The 18,657-nt window shown below is 42.3% G+C and overlaps 1 protein-coding gene across 3 annotated transcripts in view; it reads right to left on the bottom strand.

Annotated features, from left to right (window-relative positions):
* LOC119400664 (ecotropic viral integration site 5 ortholog) overlaps positions 1 to 18,657 on the bottom strand; it is a 230,934-nt gene that overhangs the window by 21,377 nt on the left and 190,900 nt on the right. For all 3 annotated transcript variants that reach the window (XR_005185154.2, XM_037667693.2, XM_037667687.2), the window contains 7 exons: positions 18,000 to 18,097; positions 12,577 to 12,637; positions 7,235 to 7,288; positions 5,936 to 6,103; positions 2,707 to 2,853; positions 1,718 to 1,867; positions 1,117 to 1,296 (listed from right to left, as the gene is read on the bottom strand). Coding sequence is in view for 2 of the 3 variants with exons in the window: in XM_037667693.2 (XP_037523621.1) it covers positions 1,117 to 1,296; positions 1,718 to 1,867; positions 2,707 to 2,853; positions 5,936 to 6,103; positions 7,235 to 7,288; positions 12,577 to 12,637; positions 18,000 to 18,097 (858 nt within the window). In the remaining variant the exon portion in view is untranslated. The remainder of the gene's footprint in view (positions 1 to 1,116; positions 1,297 to 1,717; positions 1,868 to 2,706; positions 2,854 to 5,935; positions 6,104 to 7,234; positions 7,289 to 12,576; positions 12,638 to 17,999; positions 18,098 to 18,657) is intronic.

Raw genomic sequence — 18,657 nt, 5'->3', positions numbered from 1 at the left:
TGCTTTTCTCTCTTTAGGACTGCCAAGTTTTTGTTTGAAGACTGCTACAGAGTCATCATAATGAGGCCAGATATAAACCTAGCTAGGACAAAGTGGGTAGAGGTACAGGCAGAACGCATGGTGTGCAAAGATCATGACGCTGATTCTTAAGTACACTGACAGTAATTTGTGAGCGTGAGTGAGTGGACCTGAGTGAGCGCCATAGAGTGTTAGTTCTCCCTAGTATAAGCAGGAGCAAGTGTGGGTTGGTGTCAGTTGGCATGAGTACAAACGTGAGTGGGAGTCGGAGAATATGGGTGAAAATGAGTAGTATGAGCAAGGATGAGCGAGTCTGAATTGGTATGAAAGTGAGTGAGTGTCCATGAGAATGAATTGATATGATGATGAAAATGCGTCTTGGAGATTGTAGAGGAAAAGGGCATGAACATCAGCGAGTGCCGGTGAGTGCAAGTGAGTATGAGTGAGCGGTGGTGTGTCTAAGTGGACATGAATATGAACAGTATATGTACCTATGAGTATAAGCAGGTGTGAGTGTGAACAGGGATAAGTACAACATAACTGGTGTGTATAAACATGAGTAACGAGGTGAGGGGGTAGCTACCAGTGCGAGTTGAGAGTACGAATGCGAGTGAGTGCCCATAAGTGAGCAGAGCAAACGCGAGTATGAACATAATTGAGTACCTGTGAGAGTTAGTAGGCGTGACTGTGAACATGAATTACTTGGCAAGTGTGTGTAGGTGCAAGTGTGGAAGTGAGCAAGTGCAAAGCCTGGAAAAAATAACTGAGTGCATATGAATGAATGCTAGCATGCAGTGCTGACCTATGCTGGCCATGCACTACCATGGACCAGTGAAAGGTGCCATTTATATGTAGTGGAATGGACCAAAAATACCATGACAAACAAAAGCAAGTAACTTTACTGCAAATCTACTTATAGTTCAACCTCCCTCAAAATCTCAAGGCAAGATGCTTCCCCAACAGGTGTTTTCTGTCATCACTAAGAGAGAGCCACAAGTAGTGTGCACCAATGTCAGATAAAGTCAGTCTATGGCACCATCTAAAATATGCACTTCTGAGAGGTTATCTGATCCCCCTATGTTTACACATAAAACTCACTTGGGTCTCAAGCTCCATGACTCTTTGGCGCAGTTCTCGCAGCTCAGCAGTAGCATCAGCTTCCTTGAGCCGAGCAGTCATCAGTTCTTCCTGAAGCTGGTTCACTTGTGACTTATTTCCACTCCATCGTGACGGTGTCGACTGGTTGTCCGACTGATGGGGGTTTTCCGAGCGATGCTTCTACATAAAGAAATGACCACAGTTAATTCACATTTCCACACACTTAACCCAATGGCACAATAAGTAACATAGCCAGGACACCTAAGTATTTTCAGCCATTATGTGTAGTTAATTAAACACAGCAATCAGTTCTACCTTTTGAATACATAAAATGCACAATTCTACATTATCAGGCACCTCAAATAAGTTGCCAAAGAGCAGCACAAAAGCACTGAACAAACTCAAATTTATGCAGAAATGTGAGCACTCAGGATATTCACTAAGGCCACAGTAGGGAGATGGGTCACAAATACAACCTTTGCAAGCCTTTTCTTAGTTGTTACAAGTGACTATCCTGAAATACATGCCCCTTTAGCTTATTTACTACAGAATAACATACACAGGTGTAACAAATTGTGATAATAGCTAATGCCATACATACCTCCCATGCAGCTTGCAAGTCGGCGACTTTTTGTCTAAGCTCTTTCATGGACAGGTTAGCTTCAGCTTCACGCAATTTTACCGCTATCAATTCTTCCTGTAGAGTTGCCACGCTATCATTTGGTGTCGCTTCCCTTAGACGCTTGTTGTCCTAGAAAGGATGACATAAAAGATAAATCACTACTTTTAAATATTAACTTCTCAACAGAAGACCACTCACTGTAATAAAAAAATTACGACAGCGGAAAATACAGTTAAACCTTGACATAACGAACTTTAATATAATGAAATTCTCAATATAACAAAGTATTTCAGTTTCTAAAACCTGATGTCCATGAAACACCAAGTATTTTTTGCCTCAGTGTAATGAAGCGTGCTTATTCGAGATTTAAATGTGAAGCATCGCTACTACAGAGGAATACAAGGCAATAAATTGAAACTTCTGATGGTGCCAGCTGGTCACAGGGTTGAACTATACATGGTTTTTGCGAACGCATTTTTCAAACTGCACGCCATGCGGCGGAGAGCGGCCGCCGAAGCGGAGCATCGTGTTTTCCGGCAGCAGCTGCAAGGAAAGAGTGCACCTCAATGATGTCCTCGCCTTCGGAGTGGCGGAGAGGCAGAGCAGGCGGCTGAAGTGTGGCATGCGGCAATCTTGGCACATCGTATTGCACACTATTTAACCATTGCAATGCAGCGTAGCTCAGTATTATGCGGCACGCGTGCCGTGCATCAACACTCAATTTGGTGTGTTTATCATTGCATGTCAAGGAACATGCTTCCACTGCTACGTGAAAAGAAGCAGTGTACATTGTAATCCAATAGTCCATCAATCAGATGGCAAGTCACAACTAATCAGTCTTTCATAATTAAATGTCATCAAATGTCAATATCATCAGTGTGTACTAGGACACAAAACAGTAGCATGCATGTATCACTAAGACGGACACCAGCTTTCAGAAGAGAATAAGAGGGGCAGGATAACAATACCTCTTCAAGCTCGTGTATCCTTTGGCGAAGGCCACGCATAGTCTCCTGACCTTCAGCTTCGCGCAGCTTCACAGCCACCAATTCATCTTGCAGTGACTTCAGCAGATCCTCTGTCTGGCTGTCCAGTGATGACGGCTGTGTCTGTGCCTGAAATAAAAGAAGCAATGCCAGTGTTACCTAAACACGCCATGTCTGGAGATGTGGTCTTGCATACTGCCACACCAGAATGAGGTATGTAATAGGCAGCTTATAAGGACTACTGTATACACACAAGCTGTGTTTCATTTAGGTGTGAGAAAAATTTTGAATGGCTCATGTTTGGAATTGATGAGACATTCCTAATTCATGAACTTCAGAAACGCAGTAACTCGGGCTGGTTGCTTATTCACACTGGTCTAAAACGGTGCATAAATATGGACAAATGTATATAGAAGATGTATGTTGGTGCTTGTATGTTCCTTTAATATGTTCCCCCTTTGTTTATGCGTGGTTTTTGATTATCATTAATAGCCTAATGCATGTTCAGGTTTTGGTTTAACATGAATTTAATGTTGATGATTCCAGTTTTACCAAGAGTGTCCACATTTCCCTTAAAGGGGCCCTGCAACACCTTTCTTAGTTTTATTGGAATAGTCTCATTATTGACGTATGACTTTTCACGAGTCATATGCTGCAAAAATTTTTCGAATCCGTCAAGTCTAAGTGGTGTTACCAAATTATAGAGATCACGTTCTGCAGCTTTCTCCCTCAACTCAACGCCGCGAGCGCGCGGAGAGCTAGGCAGCGACTCGAGGGAGGGAGCGCAGACGAGCGAGGCTCCGCCCAAGAGCGCCGGCGGAAATTTTTTCTTCATTTTTTTCTCTCTGACGTCTGGGCGCAACTACGTGGTCTGTGCCGCCACTTCCGGTCGGCTTGCGTCGTTCTCGTCGAGCGGAGCCGATGTGTATCGCGCGTGCTTGAAAACTGCGCGTCGGTTTGGTAATGTTGGGTGTGCACCTCGAACGCCGTAGTGTTTTCATCGCTCTGCCAACCATGGTAGCAAACCTGCGCGCTCGTTTGGAACGAATGACAGCTGAGATCGGTTTCGGCCCATACTCCGATACACCGCCTCGTAAGACGGCACTGGCAGACGACCCCGAAGCGCCGCCATTACTGGACGCCAGCACTGTTATCGGAGACATGCTGCACGGCTGCCTCGGTCGGTCGTGAGAACGTGCCAACGATGCAGTTCCCAGCTGACGAGGCAACACTCGAACGGCTGCCACTCTCAACGGCAACCGGCGATGGTCAAAAGCACAGAAATATTCACGTTTTCGGCACTGCGCATGGCGAAGAAAACGGAACCACGCAACTACGAGCAGACGAGCTGTCGGTGAGACCGGAAGTGCTAATATTAATGTTTGTTCGGTGTTTTTAACGCGATAACAGAATATAAACATACATATTATCTACTTATTGAACTCAAAATTAACAACGAAAGTAATAATGAGGGTGTTATCGTGATTATACCATCAGCCAATGGTGGAACTGCCGACAATCGCGTCATATTTTGCGGACTAATACATCATTTGTCAAGAGAAGAGGGAGCGATTTTCAGCTGTCTTTGAGAACTTATTGTAAATTCCAGGCCATGCGCATCGCTATAATATTTGGCTCGCGTGTTCTCGGGAGCCTCGACTACCGATCGGCAGCGCTTTTTGAGCATGCTCGAAAAGTGTTGCAGGGCCCCTTTAAATGTGACACTAATTAATACATCTTCATTAACTGTCCAGTGTCCCCGATAACTTTCTATGTGCTATGATATTTTGGTACCGTTAAACAACTTATTGCGTTAACACTAGGGGTGTGCGAATATTCGAAATTTCGAATATTTTTCAAATAGTGCTTGCTATTCGATTTGATTCGCACTAGAATTTTACTATTCAAACTATTCGAACTTCCCAAAAACAAATACAGTCAACGTCCGATTGAAAGTGACCCCTTCAGATTTTCAATATGCTTCACCTCATCACACCCCGGTATTGCGGCAAAGCTGCCTTTCAAGCTCCGTTACGGTCGAACTTTGCCAAGAGACAGTCAACGACCGATTGGAAGTGGTCCCTAGATTTTCAGTATGCTTCACCTCATCACACCCCGGTTTGCAGCAAAGCTGCCTTTCAAGATCTGCTACGGTCGCAAATGTATGAACTCAAGAAAACGTTGGTTCCACCATGGAGATGAAAGATGTGGCAGATTGGGGGCTCAATTAATGCTATTTTGGACCTGAAATTTGAGCAGGAAGTCCGAAAACTTTGGTTGCACCAAATCATGTACATAAATAGAATTCGGCCCCTACATTGCTTCATTCTTGATCAAGTCAACTATGAAACACCACCCCACCAGTGCTTCATCAACCTAGTGAAAAGAAATACTTTCATCTTGCTATCTCATAAGAATATGCTTAGGAATCCTCTCTAACTTTTCTTTCTGCAATTTTGCTTCAAAGTATTAAAAAAATATTCTAGAAACATTCGAGAAATATTGGAAAAATATTCTATTCGATTCGCACTCACACTTCAAGATTCGAATTCGCTTCGCACCCAAAATTTTGCTATTCGCACAGCTCTACAACTTAACACTCTAAAGGGCCAGAGATAAAGATTGGCCTAGCTTCTTGGACATACGTACATTGCTGACAGAGAAGCAGATCACGGAGTGCATTCTTTCTTGATTCCCAAAGTCCAAATATCCACCTATAACGTGCTCTACTTTCCAAACAGATTCATCTGTGAATATTTCCATTACCTTCACAAAGTAAGGAAAAGCTCCCGTCTTCTATCTGGGCTAAACAATTATTCTTTTAGTCTCATTTGATGCAACATTTACGGCACCATCTAGCAAGAAATACTTAAACAATACGAGAATTTCCAACAAATGTTTTCTGGCCCCAGAAAAGACAAGCTTTAGCTAGCTGTTTTCCTTGTTTGACGCATTAACGATTACCAAGCTGACCGTTGACATAGTACGAAAACAGCAAATGGAACCTGCACATGCTAGAACCTGAGCACATGTCTATTAAACTTTTGGACCTATGCCATGTCACCTCGACCATCATCCCAGGAATAGATATGAAAATATGAAGACAGAGGAAGCCAGCTTTTTATATTGACAGGGAGAATAGGCACAGGAGTATGTTTCATAAATGAAAACAATGGAAAAAAACAAGCAAGAAACAAAGGAAATTATGTACTTGGTGAAGCTCCTTGATTTGGTTGTTGGCTTTCTGCAGCTCCTGCTGCACAGTAAGCTCTTGCTGACGAAGGGCAGCAAGTTCCCGCTTGATGATGTAGTTGTCTTCCGCTTCCTGAGCCCGCACTACTTGGCCTTGAATCAGACGGTCAGCCAGTGCAGAGCTCTCCTGCACAAGACAATACCATGCCCAAGTTTGGCAGGAGTGTCCAGCTAAACTTTATCATTGCAGTAAATTCAACTTGGCAGGCAAACCACAACCACCTTCCCATAACAATGTACTTGGTAATGAAGAGGCAGAAAGGAAAAAAATAGTGGTGACTGCCTTGTCCTGTTCCGTTAATGTGTTACATGTGAAACCAGAATTTTGTAGAAGCTATAAACAAATAATTTAATACAGTTCTTCAGTGCTTGTTAGTGTTATAAAATGAGCAATAAATTAATTTAACAGACATTCACACCATACACTTTAAGTAGATGCCACAGTTAACTTATTAAACTTACTGACCTACTATTCATTGTTTTATCAAGATGTTGACTTTATGCGCTTTAGTGCTTTCCAGGTTTCTCAAGCTTAATAATGAGCAATGCATTTGTCACCAACATGTCACCTGGAACACAACAAGCCTCCATACACTAATTTGCAGACTGCAACATGGACTTGGAAAGAAGCTACCCAAAGAAATTGGCCATGAAGTAAACTGAACTTCTAGCTCCAGCTGTTGAATCAGGGCTATATGCCACACAGATTTCATAATAGAGCTCCACCAGTCTTTCTACTCTGGCTGCTGAAATAGCTAGAACATATGTCACTGGAATGTCCTCCAAGAGCTAACCCCAGGACACAGTGTGAACACTTTGCTTAAGCAGCTCTGAAAACATGGTGAAGTCCTTGGCAATGCTTAAGAATACACAGCCAAACCTATTTTAACTCAACTTTTGTTTCCAAGTTTTTCACAAATGCAGGGCCACATGCCAGGTCTGTCTAGTTACATGAATCTGATTACATTAATTTCCTTAACAAAATGTGCCAAGTAACGCTAGGCAGAGGAAAATGGCTATCAGCCTGCTGAGCTACTTTACAAGTAGCCATTTGAGCAATTACTAATGACAGCAGCATGCTAACTTATATGCACCAATGCTGCCTTTTATTGTCCTTTGATACCAAGTCAAACATGGCATGCACTCTCCTGAAGAACTGCAGTAATTTTCCATTGTCCCAAAACAATGCCAAACCTTTACTACCCAACATTTAGTAGAGAAATGATGAAATGCAAAACAACTTCATTGCAGGTCTTACCTGCTCGAGGTGTTCTATCCTTTGTCTTAGAAGCCTGTTCTCTGTACGAAGCCTCTGAAGACAAAAAAGAAACAGAATGGCAGGTTAAATCAATATAACAGTACTACAGAATCAACTTCTAAGAGTAAAAGCACTGTGACAAGGATTGGTGTATATGTTGATGAGCTAGTTGGTAAGCCATGATATTAATAAAGCAGCACACAAAATGCACATTCACGCATACAAACACCAATGCTTGTGTTTGCACCTTCCTGATGTGTGTGTGTGAATGTGTCTTTTGTGCACTACTCCATATATATCAGATTAGTGAATGTTAGCCCCCCCCCCCCCTCCACACAAGCCAAATTTCCTTCAGCACTACCAATACTTTGCATGAAGAAAAACGGTTCAAGATGTTAAGTGGCTAACAATATAATATAGTACAGTAGAACCCCGCTGATACGTTTTTGAAGGGACCGTAGGAAATAAACGTAAGAGACGGGAAACGTAAGAGCCGAAAAACAGGAAAAACGACAAAATATGTAGTGGTACAGAATTTTATTTCAATGCTCACGAGCAGCACGAAAATTGGCGCGCTCAGCCGCGATCTAGTCGACGGATAGAAACGCGGAGCTGGGGACGGCCTCATCCCCAGAAATGTAATCAACGTATGTGATTTTTTTAACACCAACAGCTGTAGGCATGAAAGAACTAAGCACACGCAATCACGACCAGCGCGGTGAGTCCGACCGCAAACCGCGCACGACCATGCGAGCTCCAACCAGCTAGAACTCCTCCCGTCCTCCGGCAAATAAAGATGATGATGAGTCTACGCCAACGCGATGGCAGAAGTGAATGCTAATCTCGAAGGCCTTGCTTTCGCGAGCAATTACGTCATAGACGCCACGTTTGTGCAATACAAATCTCAAAGGCTATGCTTTTGTCAATAGTAAATGCCAATCTCGAAGGCCTTGCTTTTGCGAGCATTTACGTCATAGACGCCATCTTTGCAATGCGAATCTCGAAGGCCATGCTTTTGTTTGCATCAATTGAAAGATCCTGTTGCTTGCGTCTCTCATGTGGCTAATATTACGGTCCAACCAGGCCAAGCTGCGTGAAAATGCACCATGGCCGCTCTCTTCGGTAGTCACTCGGTCGGCTCCGAGCGCACTTCGCGACGTATCATACGGGAACGGTCCGACAGTTACGACGTAACAGCGGGGATTCCAATACATTGTATCCTATGGGAGCTATGCCGGGACCGGCGGAAAACGACGTAACAGCCGGGAAAACGCAGCAGTGAGGAATGTAACAGCGGGGTTCTACTGTATCATACTAGTATTAGCAGCGTAGTGAAACCATATCCAAAGTACTAGAGGGACTACAGTTAATTAAACCTCAATGTAACAAATTTCAATACAACTGAACCCCTTTGTAAAAGACACACACCAGGGAGCAGCTCTCGTCCCCTACATGAGGTGTCTCTCATAAGCAGGGCACTACGTTTTCAGTTTCTGATCAACCCCTATTTCAATGTAGGCACACTGGTGTGTCTTATACCCGAAAGTAAAAAACGGCAGGAAGTGGAAGATGGAAGCTTGCGATGAAAAGAACTGTAAACAGGGGGTGGGTGCTCGAGCCGACGTTTCGACAAGTGGACTTGTCTTCTTCAAGGCTGCAACAGCCTTGAAGAAGACAAGTCCACCTGTCGGAACGTCGGCTCGAGACCCACTCCTTGTTTACGCATTTATATACCCAAATGTGTGCTACATAAGTGTCTCTTATAAAGGGGTTCAAATGTATAACGAAATTCTCAATATAACAGAAAAATCAAATTTTTATAACTTCATTTTCATAAAACACTATGTATTTGTAACCTGAATATAACAAAGTGTGCTTGTGATTTCAATGAAATTTCAGTGCTGTCACAAAGGAAGACCGTGGTAATAAAGTGAAACTATCGCAGCTTCCAGTGGTCCAATGGCTGAGTTGCATAGAATTGTTTGCAAGTCTACATTACACAAGGAGAACTGGGGGGCATACATACGGGGCATTACATAGTGCATGCTCTGTGCAGCACAGTTCTGTCTTCCATGTGTGCATTGTGCAGTAACCAATTTGGTGTTTTTCCAGTTGCTGAATAGCAAGTAACAACCAAGAGTAGCACTAAAGGCAGTAGGACAGTAATACCAAAAGGGGCCTGAAATACTTTTTCAACAGACAGTGGAACCACAATTTTATGACTTTGAGAGGACAACAAAAACTGTATTGTAATCGCAGTGACTATTTTGTGGTCCAGACCACAGAATACAGTGCAGCTTTATTCTGTGGACCACACAATAAACTTGCGCGCTGTGGGCTGTGCAGAAATGTTCTGTAGCCCAAGCAGCCCACCTCTCTTGACAACGGTTTCTGCGCACCAGACCACAGAATAGAGTTCCAATCTATTCTGTGGACCAGACCACAGGGTAAACTGCAGCTTTGCTCTGTGAACTAGACCACCGGACCACACCAAAGAGACTTGTGCTGTGGACCGTGCGCACCAGACATCGCTGTAGCCCAAACAGCCCACCTCTCTTGAAGACGAGTTTCTCTCACAAATTGGTAGGGTTTATTCTGTGGTCTAATTCACAGAATAAGCACTGCGCCCTCCTCTCTTGACGACAGCGTCTCTCGCGAATCGCAATATTCGCTCACAGCTTTGTGAATAAGTCAAATAAGTCCGGACCAAGGAGGCCATTTCTGGGCATAGTACGCGAGATGGAAGACGCTTATGCGTGAAAGGTTCGAGATACGAAGGCGAAGCCCACCTTTGGCATGCTTGCTGGTCTGACATGCCAAAGCAGGTAAATTTGTCGTGAATTGAAGCAGCAAAAAGAAGGCGTATAATAACAAATGACAGCGGTTTTAAAAATTTCTGGACCTGATCTATCGAGTGCGGAACACTTAAGTCACTTTCACCACAGTACATTTGTGTCATGCAAAAAGAAAATGTGCACTAAGATCTACACGGGAGACTCAAATTTTGAGCGACCCCCCCCGACTGTGCGAACACAGCCACAGAACAGCGTCAACTCCACCGTGAGAAGGGAATCATAACGACAAAGGGCGACATTACTCTGGCCCTGATCTCTCGCGTCAGGACACACTTCACTCACTTTCACCGCAGTGTATTAATGTCGTGCAAAAAAAGTGCACTGAGATTGCCAAGGGGCTACTTTAGCTGTTTCTGTAAAGTTTTCAGACGTTGACGATCATACAAGTACTCGTAATTATACGGCGCGTGCAAGTGTATCTAATTAAGTGACAGTGTGCTGTGTCCAGCGACAACTAGTAGGTTCTCGCCAATCTTATAACGCTTTTTTTTTTGCTTGACACAGGTCTACTGTGACGAAAGTAGCTTAAGCGTTGCGTACTCGATGGATCAAGGCCAGAAAATTTTATACATGCTGTCATTTGTTATTATTGTTTTCTTTTCGCGGTGGCGTTAGCGTTCTTTTACGGGTGATTTATGGCCGCGCTCATTCAGAAGGATTGCTCAAAATTCCGAGTCTCCCGTGCAAATGTTAGAGCACTTTTTTCACATAACACAAACGTACTGTGGTGAAAGTGACTTTAGTGTTCCGCACGCGATAGATCAGGTTCACGAAATTTTAGAACCGCTGTCATTTGTTATCATTATATGCCTTCGTTTTGCTGCTTCCGTTCACAATAACAAGTTTATCTGCGGCTGACATCAATACTGGCATATGTCAAAACATTGCAACCTTTCACGCATACGCGTCTTCAATAGCGATTCACAAAACGGCAAGCACATATTGAGATTCGCGAGAGAAGCTGCCGTCAAGGGAGCTCGAGCGTTAAAAAATCGAAGTCTTCATGGGGTGGGTTCAGTTCCTTCTGAGGGCATTAACAGTGCCTGTTCTGTGGACCAGACCAGAGAATGAACCCTCACAATTTGTGACAGAAAACCATCGTCAAGAGAGGTGGGCTGCTTGGGCTACAGAACATTTCTGCACAGCCCACAGTGCGCAAGTTTATTGTGTGGTCCACAGAATAAAGCTGCACTCTATTCTGTGGTCTGGACCACAGAATAGTCACTGCGTATTGTAATCCGGGTGCCGTAACATCGAAACACTAGGAATATAGGTGGGGACACGCAATCCTCCCAAAAAACGGGTACAGTCTATGAATAAGCCCATGGCATAAACCTGCACTGCTCCAAGGAGGGTAGATTAAACTATAAAAAAAATTACAACTAAGCATTTAATTGTAGGTGTAACGAAAACTTGGTCGTTGGCTGTATTTGTGTTGAACATATCAAAGTAATATCAATTGTCCTCGTGTGATGAATTATCAAATGCATCAGGGGTCAACAAAACCAGACAGACAACAGTCATTTAGATGCACAGAAGGAAAAACATTTTAAAATATGTGGTAAAATTTAGAAGAATTTCTAAATCTTGAAGTTCCTTCAATCAAAAAGTACAGAACTCAGAAAAATGGACAGAAAGATGGCACGCGAAAGAATACTGGTAAATTATCAATCAAGCAATTGAAAACGTTTCGAGAATGTCTGCAGAAAGTGACACAGTTCTTGAAAACCTGTTCACGTAAAGGTGTGAATTTTTTTCTACTTAAACAGACATTAAATGTGCCCCAGCCAATTGTTCCATTTTAGAAAGTGTGCTGGAGTGTAAGATGACACTTTGCAATGGAGCAAGAAGTATGAAAGCAGACTAAGCACATCAAAAAAAGTGCAAGCTGGAGTGTCAGGTAGAGAATACTGCACATACGGCTGCATTAGTAAAGGCAGTGCCAACATACAATGTGGTGAATTCAGTAACAGTTGCCATAGTTCCAATATACATGCATGCGCACATACACGCACATGCACACAAACACAAAAGAAATAAAAGGCTTTTGAAAAAGCCTCTATCAGCAGCAAAGAAATGCTTTCTAATGAAATTCACAGTCCATCTGTAAACCACTAAAGAATAGGTACTTATGCAAGGTCAAATCCCATCAATATGATGGAAACCTATTGTTACAATGTTTTACTGCAGTGGGTTGACTTATAAGCCTTAGAAGACTGTGAGAATCGGCATCAAATTGAACACATAATCTTACATTTAGGAGATATAGCCATTTCTGTTACAATTTTGAAACAAGATTTTTCTATCCACTCAGCAACTGTAGATAGGGCATCACTTAAATGGTATCCCTCGAAGCCGTTACATAGAACATTTTCCAGGTACCCCTTTACAAGTTATCCTTGGCAGCAAGCTTTTTCTACTCAATGCAGTTTAGGGCTTTTTCAACCGACCTTTATGCTATTGTGGGTGCTCGTCTTGTATACTTACCCTCAGCTCAATCATTTCTTCATGCTCCTTAACCTTAAGCGCTGTGTACTCTTTTTCTAGCCTGAAAAGAAAGAGCAAAATGAGAGATCAATGAGGATACACCAATGCACTGATTACCCTCATCAGCATGCCACTCTCACAATATGCAGAACTTTCATAACTACATCACAGTGAAACATGCGAACCTTGTTGTCTCCAACACAAAGCTCCATTTCTCAGAGTTATTAAACCCAGGTAGAATTATTATCTAGATCGAACAGTTGTAAGATCTCCTCAGATATCCCATGCAATAGTATAGCACTGTTCTATTTACATATTCAAAATGTACACTGCCAGTATCAATATATCAAATGCAAGTGCAATATATCAAACCCCTGCAAGCGCTCTTCTGCTAATGGTAACATGATCATTTCTCACAGCACTAGATATACTATGTTCACGAAACAGCACTCTTTCGGCATACACCATAAACATGACACTGAATCTTAACCCCTTGAGGGTTTTCGCCGTACATGTACGGCAGAAGCTTCCTGGTACCAAAGGGTTTTCGTCGTACATGTACGGCATAGCGTTTATTGTTGAAACGCGCGCCTTTTTCGATCATTTCTCTCGCTTGGCCTATGCTTCCACACTTCGGGAATACGTGAAATTTTTTTCATGCGCCAATGTCTCTGCGTTGTATTTTTATTTTGCTTCCCAAAACGGTGCGCCGGCTATCGCTTGCCCATCCGAGTGCGTTCGCGGTGCAGCTGGTTTAAAGTGCGCGCCTTTTTCGATCATTTCTCTTGCTTTGCAAGTGCTGCCATGCTTCGGAAATACGTGGAATTTTTTTCATGCACCGATGTCTCTCTGTTGTTCCTTTTTTTATGCTTCGCAAAACGGCGCGCCGGCTATTGCTTGCGCAACCGAGCGCGCCCGTGGAGTGGTTGGTTTCAAACGCGCGCCTTCTTTGATCATTTCTCTTGCTTGGAATGTGCTGCCACGTTTCGGGAATACGTGGAATTTTTTTTAATGCACCGATGTATCTCTTTCTTTCTTTTTTTTTTTTTTTTTTTGCTTTCCAAAGCGGCACGGCGGCGTTCAGTTGGGCATCGGAACGCGCGCACGCGGTGCAGCTGGTTCCGATTTCGTCCTTCGGGTTGTTTTCGCTTCTTGCGCCCGCAAAGCTGATGGCTGTTTGGTTTCTAATCTCTCAAAGGGTGACCGCTTGTTACTCTCTCGTTTATTGCACCCCGGGGCGCGAATACATCTGTTTCCGTGCGGCGCTAAATTACACGAACGACACCGCCGCGATTGCGTTTCCTGTTTTGTGGTCTCGAAAAATTAACTACGTCTTGTTGGCGATAAGGCGAAGGATTACTGTAAATTTTTCACTCGTTTTGCTTTCCGGACGGCCGCACAACCATAGAGTTTTCTTCCGTGCGCTCACTGACGCAGTTCGCTTACGCTATGGAAGCGCGCGCCGGTTGCGTGCATGTGTATGTAAAAACAAAAATGATTTTCTCGTCACTTTACGGTCACGAAAAAAAATTTTAGACAATTTTTTTCTTAAATAGAATCGTCTGAAGAATTTATTTCAGCAATAAAAAAATTACACATTTTTGGACTGGATTTCATGAAAAAATTCGACCCTCAAAGGGTTAAGAGGATTGTATGCCATGAACAAAAAAACAGCATGGTGTGTGTCTCAAGATATAAATGGCTTCTGCAGCGATTGTCTAATTTGCACACCATAACAAATTTAGAAAGCTTCACTGCAGCACAACTGTGTAATAGGGTGAAGCATACTCCCAACAGAAAAAACCACCATGCAATGAAGTGTATGACCTCGGAACCACACATTTCATATCAAATCATTAACACATTGTACTATTTTGTGATCCTCTTCAGATTCGATTGTATGCACATTATAATACTAAATAATAAAAAAAGCAAACATGCGCAGAAAGTATCAATATTTCCATTTGGAAATATACACAGTTTAAACAATACAGTAGATTTGTGATCATTCAAACTTTTAGTTAATCCAAACAAATTTCAAATTTTGGGGTGGCCCACCACACTTTCAATGCATTTTAAAGCTGCTTAATTCAAGCTGCTCCATCATGTCAATTTGGTTAATTCATACTTTTTGCTTGTCCCTACTGGAAAATATCTGCTGCCTTTATTTGCTGAAAGCTGAACATTTGCATTCTTACATCACTAACCATCACAAATAAAGGTGATTGCCTGTCTAAAAAGTGGTAAAACTAGCCAAACTGCACGCAATGACAATCGTGTGTTGATCGATGAAGAAAAAAAAAAAAGAGAGAGACAGTCTGGTTTTGGTTTACTGCGTGCGGAAAGATTCTTAAGTAACTTTTGCCACAGTACACTGGTGTCATGAGAAAATGCGTACTATTATTGGGAAGGAGCTAGCAGCTGTCGCGGGACACAGCAAATTTTGTCTCTTAATGACACACGTGTGCATGTGCACATACTAAAGAATACCAGTATGATCACTGCCATGTAAAATACCCCCTTTTACAAACCTCCTGAATTTCAAGGTCCTCAGGATGGCAGGCATGTACACTTGAATGTTTCATAGGAACATAAGTTCGTATGTTACCCAGAATCACATTTACGAGCAGTTCTGATAATTCAAACTTCTGATAATTAAAACAAAATTCAAACAAAAGTGCTTTAACCCTTTGTAGGTTTGCCTCTATTTTTGACATGGTGGTATAAAAACCGGCTCTGGTATATTGATATAAACTACAAAGAAATAGTATAAAACAAATTTCATCAAAATCAAGCCAGTAGTTTACCGAAAAAAAGTGGGACATATATGTCCCACTGACTCATAAGAGTGTTTTTAAGAGGTGGGAAAATACTGTCCCACTGTCTCTCGATTGCATCAACGGGCATTTCGAATGAAACAGCCGAAGCAAGTGGCGCATAGTATCACTTCTCAAGTTGTGCTGAAGAAAGCTGTGCGGACTTCATTTCCAGCAGTAGAACACCACCTGCACCTGTGCCTCTTGTGAGCCTTCATAGCACTGTGGTCAGTTCCTGTAAAGCTCACTTCGCCGCATGCACCAACCATTTTTTTCTCCATTTGCCTGCCCTGGCTTTGGCTGTTGAAATTGTCAACTACGGCTGTCGTCCCTGAATATGTGCCTACTTTTCAGGAGGTATATAATAACAAGAAAAATATTTGCACGCAACAATATCCGCAATTACGCTGAGGAATGAGCGTGGCAATTTCACAGGGGATTGCATTTTGATGCACTTATCGACCAAGTTATTTAGCAAATTTATACCCCTGTCACATGGGGCAACTTAAGTGCACTTTGAGGGAGTGCACTTCGCCGCTAGTGTCATTCACACGCTGTCACACGAGAACGCTTAGTGACACTCGCTGCAAAGCGCACTTGGCGGCGAGTGCGTTCGCCAAACTCACTTCGCTGCGACGGAGTGTCTAGCCTCGGTAGCAGTGGCTCGAGAATAAATAAGTGACTATTCGAAGCCGAATTCGCAGCATTTTTTAAACTACCGTTTTCGTTATTAGGAATATTCTTATGCATTAAAACATACTATACCACAAAAAGCTACTCTGCTATTCACGCTCTCAGGCAGTTTACAGCCACGACCGCCAGGGGCATACCCAGCACACGCCATGCAAAGTGGAGATCAGTGGTCGCAGCCGCCGCGTTTGTATGTAAAGTTTATTTTCAGGGCTGTTTAAAGCTGTAACATTATGATTTAAGAAAAATTGCCTGAAATAACAAATATCTGTTGTGCTGCTTAAGTACCCATTGCCGTTACGATCATTTCCAAAGTACAGTTCCCTTTCTCGTGTAGCAGCGCGCCGCCAAAGTGACATTCTGGATGCGTAAGTGCACTCGCTCAAAAGGACACTAAGTTTGCCAGTGTGACCGGGGTATTAACAAAAACACGTGATGACTGGAAGCTAAAATGACCTCTCTGAAAAACTAGAAAAAGAGGAAATTATCCGGCATTTTGATTGGTAGGTTCTTCCTATCTGAAGAAGAGGAAAATTCTGAAGCTACCTAAAAAAAATTGACCGAAATTCAACATCATTGCAACACTGATTCCGCCCTTCAAAAGCGTGGTAAAAAAATTTTCCTCGAGATTACGAAGACATGGGTAACATACAAGTGACTTAGCATTGTGCTAATTGCAACAGGTGATGTGGGAGAACAATTTTCTGCAGACGGAAAAGTGGGACACATGTGTCCCGCTGTCGCAACAAAGGGTTAAGTGTATAACAAATCACTGTAACTCCGCTCATTCTCGGTGGATTCGAGAAATTTTTGCGGCAATCAATTCAGATAGTGAGGTCATTTGATGATTACTTGGAAAGTGGTTCAAGACACCTTTAATGCAACTAATTCCAGACGCACACGAAATGGAGTGCGACTGTGGGAACATACAATAAAATGAAAGCTTTTCGCTATGTACAACAGTAATACTTCACCAACGTGATTATCAGAATGTAAAATATGCACTGTACTTGTTCATTTGACCTTTAAAGTGGGAGACCCTGCTTCTGAAACATGTTTCTTGTTTTTGAGTGTATCATTATGAAACTTTCACAGCTTATGTATTTTTATGCGCTGATTTCAAACATGAAATTATTGCTCTAATACAATATGTAGTTTTGAAACTATTAATTAGTTTTTGTATTGTGAGGAGCAGGCTTTATTTCTAAACTGTGAGAGTTATCAAGCAAATCAGCCTATCACAATAACCTGGAATCAATGCTGTGTGCAATAAGACAAGAATGGATGTTCTAGGCCCATTTGAACAAAAGTTATGGTATGTTGAACATTCCCAGCTTGATCCCAGTTTGACCGAGCTCGACATCGCTCACTTGCCAAGTGTTCAACGTACTATAACTTTTGTTCAAATGGGCCTAAAACATCCATTCTTGTTTTTTGCAAACAGTATTCATTCCAGCTTATTGTGATATGCTGATTTGCTTTATAACTCTTACAATTTATAAATAAATCTTGCTCCCAACAATATACATGAAATATTTGATATTTTGAAAACAGCATAGTGTACTAGAAAAATAATTGCATATTTGAAATCAGGACATAAAAATACATAAGCTGGGAAAGTTTCATAAAAATGTACTCCAAAACAAAGAAATATGTCTCCGAAGCAGGGTCCCGCCTTAAAGTGCCCAACATTGCAAGTGCCTCTGCCAGTGGATGCTACATTTGAGAAATAGCTTATATGAATATAAGTCCATTTTAGCAATTTCTGGTGCCTTAAACCATGGAAAAAATAATTTGACAAAAGAGTTGTTCCATTTAAGCAGCAATTCCGTTCAATAGATTTCCGTTCACTGAGAGTCTAGTGTACACAGAAAATTATGAGCGAAATAGAATGCAATTCAAGATAACCGTACTCACTTTTTTATCTTCTTGCTGTTGTACTTCACTTGCAGAGCCAGGTTTATAAGATAATCAGGATCTGTTTCACACTTGCTTGGCATTTCCTTTTGGAAGTACTGCACATAAGAGCATGCAAAAAGATTACGATCATCCAATATATATAGAATATAATCCTTTCAGACAGGACTTACAATGGCTTGTGTGCAAATGTGTTAAATTTACACAAATTTATTCTAAGCCACTTGATATTCCAATGCAACAAAGAAAAAGACGTAATACGTTGATTTGTGCATTTTCAGTAATTAATCGTAATTACTGTTTAATTAAAACATCTATTTATTCAAAAGTCAGTCATGTTCTATCTTTGTATAAAAATAATCAAATCTCAGGCTTGAAATACATGGGCAATTTCATCCTAAGGAAACAAAAATTATAGCTTTAGCGTGGCTCCCAGAATGTGGCACGCCGAACGACTCGCCAAACATGGCTGTGTCAGGGCCCCTCCTCACCTGGTTTGACAATTTTGAGCTGACGAGCGTAATGCATACACTGGGCGTTCATGATCACGTCTGCCAAAATTTGCAACGCCATGCGACGCGGAAATGGTTCTAATTTCAAGCTGAAAGCTGCTTGCCCTTCTTCTCGTGGGCGCGCGCCCGGAGGATGAGGGGATGAT

Source organism: Rhipicephalus sanguineus, chromosome 1 (genome assembly GCF_013339695.2).
Source record: "Rhipicephalus sanguineus isolate Rsan-2018 chromosome 1, BIME_Rsan_1.4, whole genome shotgun sequence".
Classification (NCBI taxonomy): Eukaryota; Metazoa; Arthropoda; class Arachnida; order Ixodida; family Ixodidae; genus Rhipicephalus; species Rhipicephalus sanguineus.
The sequence above is the reverse complement of the archived record's forward strand: the minus strand, read 5'-3'. Positions and strand labels throughout refer to the sequence as shown.